At 41.3% G+C, this 8781-nt stretch overlaps 3 protein-coding genes across 3 annotated transcripts in view; 1 reads left to right on the top strand and 2 right to left on the bottom strand.

Moving 5' to 3' along the window:
- Positions 1 to 350: 350 nt before the first annotated feature.
- pex26 (peroxisomal biogenesis factor 26) lies at positions 351 to 4146 on the bottom strand. Its single transcript, XM_020616769.1, has 5 exons — positions 3853 to 4146; positions 3603 to 3743; positions 933 to 1258; positions 691 to 831; positions 351 to 589 (listed from the first exon to the last, which is right to left on the bottom strand). The coding sequence occupies exons 1-5, from the start codon at positions 4056 to 4058 to the stop codon at positions 477 to 479; spliced, it is 927 nt and encodes a 308-aa protein (XP_020472425.1). The 5' UTR covers positions 4059 to 4146; the 3' UTR covers positions 351 to 476.
- A 143-nt stretch (positions 4147 to 4289) lies between these two features.
- Positions 4290 to 5853, top strand: llph (LLP homolog, long-term synaptic facilitation factor). The gene is made up of 3 exons (XM_020616770.1): positions 4290 to 4417; positions 5146 to 5374; positions 5589 to 5853. Exons 2-3 carry the CDS (start codon positions 5158 to 5160, stop codon positions 5753 to 5755), a joined length of 384 nt encoding a protein of 127 aa, XP_020472426.1. The 5' UTR covers positions 4290 to 4417; positions 5146 to 5157; the 3' UTR covers positions 5756 to 5853.
- A 521-nt stretch (positions 5854 to 6374) lies between these two features.
- Positions 6375 to 8781, bottom strand: part of hcls1 (hematopoietic cell-specific Lyn substrate 1) — a 6451-nt gene continuing 4044 nt past the window's right edge. Inside the window, exons 11-17 of the mRNA XM_020616768.1 lie at positions 8734 to 8781; positions 8248 to 8317; positions 7962 to 8110; positions 7678 to 7860; positions 7256 to 7409; positions 7111 to 7179; positions 6375 to 7019 (exon numbers count right to left, since the gene is read on the bottom strand). Of these exons, the coding sequence (XP_020472424.1) occupies positions 6883 to 7019; positions 7111 to 7179; positions 7256 to 7409; positions 7678 to 7860; positions 7962 to 8110; positions 8248 to 8317; positions 8734 to 8781 (810 nt within the window). The 3' untranslated portion in view covers positions 6375 to 6882. The remainder of the gene's footprint in view (positions 7020 to 7110; positions 7180 to 7255; positions 7410 to 7677; positions 7861 to 7961; positions 8111 to 8247; positions 8318 to 8733) is intronic.

Genomic DNA, 8781 nt, shown 5'->3' with positions numbered 1-8781 from the left:
GGTTCAGTCAAACACAACAAATAATAAAAATGTGCAACAGCTCCCCTGTGGTCACAACATCTGACTCAAATAAACCCCTAAGTAGCCCCCCCCCGAAATATATTATAGCCTATATTGTGTTGTGCAGAGCTTTTAAGAAGGCACAACAATAATGCGCCAGATAGGACATGTTAACATGAAAGACATGGAAGTTAGTTCCTTGGATAAAATGCTTCAGCCATCACATATCATAGTTCATGATCTGTACGCTACCTCGCAGTCCCTGGCACTTCAGTTTCTAGCAAGAGCATAAAGCATTGTTATACAGTCTGTGGTTTCTCACTCTGAGAACAGCAAATAAAAGTACCAAATGTTGTTAACACAAGTGATTTTATAGGTACGATGAAGCTTGTAAAAGGGACTATGCAGTGTTCTCTTGCAAACAAAATGCAAAAATAAATCAAAATGATGATCGAAACATAGTGATTTTGAGTCTTTCAGAGTCCCTTGTTCTCAGTGAGAGTCTGATGGTACGGTGCAAACATGGCTCTCCACATCTGTTTGAGCACTTCAAGAAGCTTGGAAATCCACATGAACGAAGATGGGAGAGCTGTGGGCAAAGAGTAGGAAGGTCACTTTACTCCTAATCAAATGTTCTATACTTCAACAAGGCTGTTGAGGAAAGTAAAATATGTTGATGTTGAATCCAACCTGGATCCATTCGAACAAAGAGCATGTAGAGAAGGACAGCAGCCAGGAGGACTCTTCGGACAGCGAATGAGCCAGAGCTGCTCATCAAGAGCTTTCTGTATAAAAACCTGAGCATGGTGCCCAGTTTATAAATCCCAGCACCTGTAGAACACAAACACATTTAGAAAGACTATCTGCATTTACTATTTGTACATTATGACTTGCTAAAATAGATCTAATCAAAGGCTGAACTGAAATTTGACCTTGACTTGGGACAGTATGTGCAGCAATCTCTGAGTCCGGGCTACAATCAGGATTTAGAGGCGGTTCTCGATTCTGTCGTTCTTTTTCTTCTACAACCTCCAAGGCTGTCTGTCTCTGGTCTTCAGTGAACGCACTGCTTCCGACATCACCAACAATCAACTCCTGAGCCTCCTCTGTGTGTCCAAGTGGCACGAGGACATGCAGCAGGTAGAGCTCTGCAACAGTCCCAAACCCTGACACACTGCTATTGGACGGGCAGTGTAACCAATCTGTGGCTGCCTCCTGAATCACAGCAGGCTCACCCACCTTAGCGTAAAGAAGTATGCTGCCAAAAACAGAGAGAAAGACAAAAATAATCTGCAACTATTCTGATAATTGTTAATTATTGAAGTCATTTTACAAACTTTTTTTTTTTTAAATTTCAACTTCTCATGTGTAATGATTTGTTGCTTTTCTTGTCATACAAGATGATAAGATGAATGTATTTGGGCTTTGGACAGAGTCTGATAAAGCAAGAAGATGCCACCTTGAGCTCTGAGACATAAGTGGCATTTTCATGACTTCTAACATTTTAGTTACAAAACAAATACATTATTTACTGAAAAGATGACAGGCAGGTTATTTGTTAACAGCTTTTACTTGGTTTTCCTCTTAGCTTGAAAAAAAGAAAATAAATTCAAGAATAAAGCTGTTTTCAGATGGGAGTCGGTGGGTGCTGTGCTCTGCTATTCAACCCATTATTCGCAGTGTTGCACAGCGCAAGAATGCATCTGAGCTGAGCTGAGCACAGCATGAGGTCGTGCTTGCCATCCCTGTGCGCTGCACTGAAGTTAAAAAGAGTTTAACTTCGGCGCAGTGCTCTGTAAAGACACCTTGATGCGCCCAATTGTAAAGAACCTGACAGACCACAAAGAAAATGAAGAAGCTGATTCTGGCAGACCCACACCCTCATCTTCTTGGCTGCACCTCACCTCCTCCTCATCAATCAACTAAAGCCAGAGCTTCTCACTGACATGTAAATAGATGCATCGTGGTTTCAAGTCTGCTGCTCGAAAAACTAGTTAACATCTGATAACCACCTCCTGGAAAGCTTTGTGTTAGCCTAACAACTTGCACCCAACGGATGCAATGTGCACCCTCCTCCCTGCTGCTGCACATAACGCCCGCGGTGAGCGCAGTGCATACTGTGTCCTATTTGAAAGCCCTTTAAGAGACAAAAAAAGAAAAACTAAATATTTGCCATTTGTTTGATGGCTGGCCTGGCTAGTCAGTAATGTATGAAGTTCCTTAGATTATTCACCATGAGCGCTATATCTAATGATTATTTTCATAATCTTTAAAAAAAAATTCCTGATTAAATGAAAAATTCACTTTTACGAGGTCAAAGTGATAGCCCACAATCTAAAGAAATTCAATTCAACATAAAAACAGCAAAAATCATCAAAACCTTAGTCATGGCCAAAAATATTGACACTCCTACATTTCTGTCAGATAACACACCACTTCTCTGGGAAAATTGTTCCAATCATAAATTCTTTGGTACGCTCATGTTTATTTATTTTGTTTGCATTGGAACAAAACAAAAAGCAGAGGGAAAAAAACAAATCTGATTCATTCCACACAAAACTCCAAAAATGGACTGGACAGGTGCTTTATGGGATTTAGACCTGGATTCAGTGCTGGCCACCTCAGAACTCTCCGGCTCATTGTCTGAAACCATTTGTGGTACTTTTTGAAGTCTGCTTTGGGTCAGTGTCCTGCTGTTAGACCCATGACCTCTGACAGAGACCCAACTTTCTCACATTGGGCCCTATATTGTGCCCCAGAATTCGTTGTTAGTCTTCAGATTTCATAATGCCATACACACAGCCAAGACATCTAGTGGCTGAAGCAGCAAAGGAACCCCAAAACACCAGAGAACCTCCACTGTGTTTGACTGTAGAGAGTGTGTTCTTTTGTTTTCTGACAATAGAATGATGTACTCAACCAGAAAGCTCTATTTTAGTCTCACCTGTCCACAGGGCGTTCTCCAGGTAAGTTTTGCAAACTCCGATCTGGCTTTTTTATGTTTCTGTGTCAGCAGTGGGGGCCCCCTAGGTCTCCTACCATAGTGTCCCCTGTCATTCATTTAGTGACGGTTAGTGTGAGCTGATGCTGTCTTTTCTCCATGCTCAGTGTGGTTCACACTACACAAAGGTTGAGTCAACTTTTCTCCATTTTAGCTGGTTCCAAGTGTGATTTCTATATTGCCAGCACGTGTTGATTGCTACAGGTGAGTTTCATTACAAATTATAGGAGCATCACAAGCCTGACACACAACTATTTCTGAAGATTTTGAAAAGATGTCAATAATTTTGTTGAGTCCATTTTTGGAGTTCTGTGTGGAATATATCAGATTTGGCTTTTTTGTGTTGTTCCAATGTAAAAAAAATAAAGAGAAAAAGCCCAAAAATCTTCGATTGCACCAATGTTCTGGGAGAAGTGGTGCATTATCTGACAGAAATGCAGGAGTGCCAACATTTTTGACCATGGCTGTACATGCAAAAAATAAGAAAAGTGACTAACATTTTTAGCTTGCTAAATAATTTAAACAAATACCGAATTTCATTTGTGAATCATTTTCTTTTAAATGAACTGATAGTGGGACGAGCTGTTTGAGCTCTACTCACCACATCTGCATTATTTTAGCTGGTATTTCCTCCTGGTGTTTGTACTGCTTAAGGACCCAGGAGAGTACACCACGCCACTGATTCAACTCAGCCAGGGCTTGAATCCCTAAGATGCAGAAACCGGCTTTAAGCTCTCCACACCTGAGGCGACAAAACGTAGAAACAGTTAAACATTTAATATTGAGGCTGCAGGAAGTATTCAAGTGACATGAAGTGCATTCAGGTGACGTGTGAGACTCAAGACTTCCACCTGCGATCCTCTGGCTCCATGTCACAGAGACGCTCCAGACCTCTATTACAAGTATCAAAGGCTGCCTGGAAATCTTTGTTGACCATCATTTGTTCTGCAGCTGTGTCCAACATGCTAAGCATCTGTGTTAAAGCAGAAGAGGGCGGAGGGCTGCAGACTGAGCCCAGGCTACGAGTCGGAGCTAAACTGTTTGAACAGCTGCTCATGACTGAGAATTATAAGACAAATACAACAAAAAACATATTAATTACAACATATTCCTTTGCTGTTCATAATTCTGTTTATAGCTGGGTGCTAAATGAGCCTGTTTGGAGGGCTAATTTTCACATTATCCGTTCTTCGACATTTTGTTTACGGGCCACAATCCTACAACCTTCCTGGAACTGGTTCTGTTAGCCAATCAGAGGTCATAGTCTTCAGATTGACTAAAAGAGCCAATCATGCTGTAGCTTCTTTTAAACGACGTCATCACGTTTTTTCAACTTGTAAACACGTGTACGGAGCAGTGTGCGTTGTTTGGGTGTCTACGGAGAAATTTGAAAACGCTAATCAAAATCACTCGTTGGTAAGTCATACCTTTTGTGTCTGTTCAGGTAATACACTGAAGTAACGTAGCATGCGGAAATAGATGGTTTTAAAGGCCGTTCCACAGTAGCAATTGAATAGCTAAGTGGCTAACTGTTTACTTAGCTTGCTAAGTTAAACTGGGTATAAGGGTAATCGCTATATAGCTGTAAACGGATATAACTTCTAACAATTAAATGTGTAACTACAGTGTTAAACTGCGGTCTTGCCTGTAGCTGTAGACAAGAGGTGTGAGTTTTTCCTCATATTTATAACTACTTGTCATTACTGGTATCATACCCTCTTATTAGAAGCCGCTGTTAGTTTTAAACTTGCCACAGAGCTTTTTGCCAATACAGTTACAGAAATATGGATATTATTTTTTTCTATTATTTCTCCCTCTGGCTATTTTCTGGCCGTGTGGGGTGGGGGTGGGGGTATCAGTATCAAAAGCAAAGTGTGGGATGTTACATAGAGTTTAAAGAAAGCTGTCCTAATGCTGAAGCATACTGTGTTGATACTTACTCATCGTTTGGTCTCCAGTGGTTTGTATCCCATCAGCGCATAATTATGCATTTTAAATCATATTGTTTGTTGATGCACTGTCCCCGCTGTTTGTCCTCATCTTTGTCCTCCATTGCTTTTAACGCTATGTGATTAAAGCTATTTTCCAAAACAGGGACAATAAATTTCTTGCAAAAGAAGCTGACTGGTGTTTTTTTTTTCCAGAACATCCTTAACATGGCAAAAAGCCTGCGGAGCAAATGGAAGCGGAAGATGCGTGCAGAGAAGAGGAAGAAAAATGCTCCCAAGGAGCTGGCTCGACTGAAACAAGCTCTGAGCCTGGATAAGAAAGGAGAAGCTGTCATGACTGACATGCAAGAGATTGCCACATTGGTGCCGGGCGATAAGATCAAGAAGCAGGCAGATGTGGAAATGGTGGAGGTAGAGGGTGACGGTGAGTGTCAGCTTGAGCACAACAGGGATAATCAGCTTTTATAACTTAACATTTAGGCATTTTAAAGTGTATGTAATAAGTTGTGTTGTCTGATTTCTGTTTTAAATTGTCAATGTTGCTATCAGTAACCAAATTATATTGTGATTTTGTTTTTGGGACGTGTTTATTAAAGCCTCTCCCATTTAGCCAGTTCATGTCTTTGTCTGTGTTTTAGAAGGGAAGATGGACATGGACAGCAAGCGCAACAAGAAAACTATGTTGGATGAAAATGGACAGTACCCTGCGTGGATGAGCAACCGTCAGGCCAAGAAACTGAAAAGTAAACGGATGGCAAAGAAAAGTGGCCAGGGAAAGAAGAAGAAGAAAGGCATCGCCTGGTAAAACAGGGGACACCAAAGGACCTTTGCTTGATGCAGAAACAGGATCACTTCATGTATTGTTTCGTACATGGAAACGGCAGACTTTCTGCTATTGGATCTCATTCTTTTTAGTGGATTACAAGATTCAGTCTGTTATTATAAGGTAATTCCCTGCAGGAAAATGTTAGGGAACAACAGCTTCATTTTAATATCAGGACAACTGTTATGAAAGCAAAAACTCACGCATGGTATATCTGACTTCAAAGTGGCTTAGTGCCTCATATGTATAGAGGTGAGACACACATATACTCTGCTAGAAGTTAAATATTTCCATACTCAGATAAATGAAATCACTGAATCAATCACTGATTGTTATTTCTTCAAGGGGTTTGCTTCATTCCACTTTGGGCTGCACAAAATGACTGAAATAAATAACACAACATTAATAATATTTTTCTGTTGTCAGTGCATATGTAAGAGAAAATCAAATTAACTGTATTCTGCTGTTAAACACCAGAAAACTGCATCACATGAAACGGTATCTGATTTGGATAAATGTAAGCATAGTCTGTTTGGGGTCTTTCATTTGGACAACAGAATGATGTAAAATAATATGATTAAAATTAAAAGACCAAAACCAGTCATTCTACTATCTCTCGGCTTTAATACTATTGTAAATTGACACTGATGAGAAATGGACAGCAATAAAAGATACATACAAACAGCACAAAGAGGGACATCTGATCGACCAGTCATTGTCCAGAGAATTTAACATCTTGTGTTTAATGTGGTTTTGGGGGTCGTAATACCCTCAAATACTCATTGACACAGACCCTAAGCGCCCTGCGATGGATTGGCGACCTGTCCAGGGTGTACCCCGCCTTCGCCCGATTGCCGGCCGGGATTGGCTTCGGCCCCACCCGTGACCCCGCTCAGGGATTAAGCGGTAGAAAATGACTGACTGACTGACAGACCCTAAGCAAGATATTACACAGTACTGAAATCAGCTGAAGCTATTCTGATGGTTTTGCTATTTTTTTTATATATAAATACAGTGTTTAAAATCCTTATGCAATTTAAATTCCTTATGAATGAACACAACCTGAAGTTCAAGTGGGGCTTGTGCAAAAAACTGTTGGAGCACGACTCTCACTGCATCAGCTGAACATAAGCAGCCGGGAACAGGCCGATGCGACCGTGACACTGTCCCTTCCACCACCCTTCGTCGATCATCTCTATGTTGGTGATGACGTCATCAGGGTTGAAGGAGATCTCGTCATCTGCCTCTGTGAAAATAGTGACCAAAGGATTTTGTCCTTGCAAATGTTGAGAAGACAATTAACTGTCAAAATCTGAAAATCTGAAGAGGTGTCATACCTCCTTGATAGTCATAAATTGCTATTGCCTTCTGGCCACCTGTCAGGTCTTCGTAGTCGTTCTCATCGGCTATAAAAGAAAACACTCAAATCAACAAATGCTTGGCATGTGAAAATTTGACTCAGCAGCCTACTGAGACACAGACCTGTCAGTGGAGCAGGAGGTGCGTCAGCGATGTCCTCGTAATCTCCCTCATCCTCCTCCACCTCTGCTGACCTGTCAGGTAGTGGTGGTGGAGCATCGAGGAAGTCATCTGAGCGTGGAGGCAAGGCAGGGGGCTCCTCGTATTCTGGTTGATCCTGAAAATGTCACCAGAAACATTTGGTTATGTGATGACCTAAGAAGATTTAATATAAGATGTAGCCCTTTCATATGCCTCTCATGCATTACCATTACATTTGGCTGAGCAGGTAAGATAGTGAAGTTAAAATGTATTGGGAGATGGCGGTTTTGGTCTTTTTATGGCATTTGATGACAATAGAATATCATCAACTTTATCCTTTTAACAGGTGAATTAACATATCTGTTATCTGGTAGAGCTGATGATGTACTGAATCAGAGTCGAACCTCTGGCTCTGGTTCAGGTTCAGCAATCTCTTTTATCTCTGGCATGTGGTGGGGCATTTCTGGTGGCATGTGGTGGGGCATTTCTGGTGGCATGTGGTGGGGCATTTCTGGTGGCACGTTGCACTCTGGAGCCACATCTGGAATAGGTGGTGGACAAACTTCATCTTCTCTGCTGTTCTCTTCCTACAGGAAACAACAAAACACAAAATAATTAAGTGTATAATCAACTTTTTTTTTTTTTTTACCTCTGCATACAGTATTTTCAAAGCAGTGCATGTTCATACCTGCTGTCTGCGTTTGGCCTCCTCTCGTTCTCGGCTCTCTCTGGCCTGTCTCCTTGCTCTCTCTTCTTCTGCTTTCTTCCTGTTCTCTTCATCTGAAGCCTTGGCCATGTTCTCAAAACGCGCCTTCAGTTTCCCTGCACCTGCACTTGCTGCATAACACAGACAGAAATGAACAGGAACAGAGTGTGTTAGAAATGTCCTCTGCCCTGTTTCCAGGTCATTTCAACAGAGACTACTCATCACTTGTGGATACAATAGGGTTGGACAGAGGAAAGAAAGAACTTACAGGCCTCCAGTGGTTGTGTCTTTTGATAAGAAGAGGTGGGGGAGTCCATGTCTGAGAAGCCGACTGCACTCTAGAGGAAGATGTACTCATTATAGTCAACATAGATGCCTGTGACTTTATTGTATAGAGTAATCATACCTAAAGCCAGTTTTATCAGCTTTTTCTTTTAGTTTGTGAGGAAATTGTGATGTAAATTTTTTGGGCACCTTTTGCCTTTATTTTAGTAAGTGGGTCACAGAGAGTTGGACAAGAAATGAGGGGGACAGGAGAGCAGACCTGCAACAAATATCAGTGGCTGGGGTCAACCCCCTGATAATATGCAAGCGCTGTGCATGGGTATATGTACACCGCACTGTAACCATTCAGCTATTAGGGCACCCTCTGATATAAATTTTCTATAGTTTCTTTGTATTTTATGAAATAAACAGAAAAAAAATCAGCAGATGAATCAATAATCAAAATAATGAATAGTTGCAGAATACTGACCTTATCCATTCGACCTTCCTCCACTCCATAACGACCTCCAAATCCTGC

This window comes from Monopterus albus, unplaced genomic scaffold (genome assembly GCF_001952655.1).
Source record: "Monopterus albus unplaced genomic scaffold, M_albus_1.0 scaffold178.1, whole genome shotgun sequence".
In the NCBI taxonomy this organism is placed as follows: Eukaryota; Metazoa; Chordata; class Actinopteri; order Synbranchiformes; family Synbranchidae; genus Monopterus; species Monopterus albus.
Note: the sequence above shows the minus strand (reverse complement) of the source record. Positions and strands in the feature narration are given on the sequence as shown.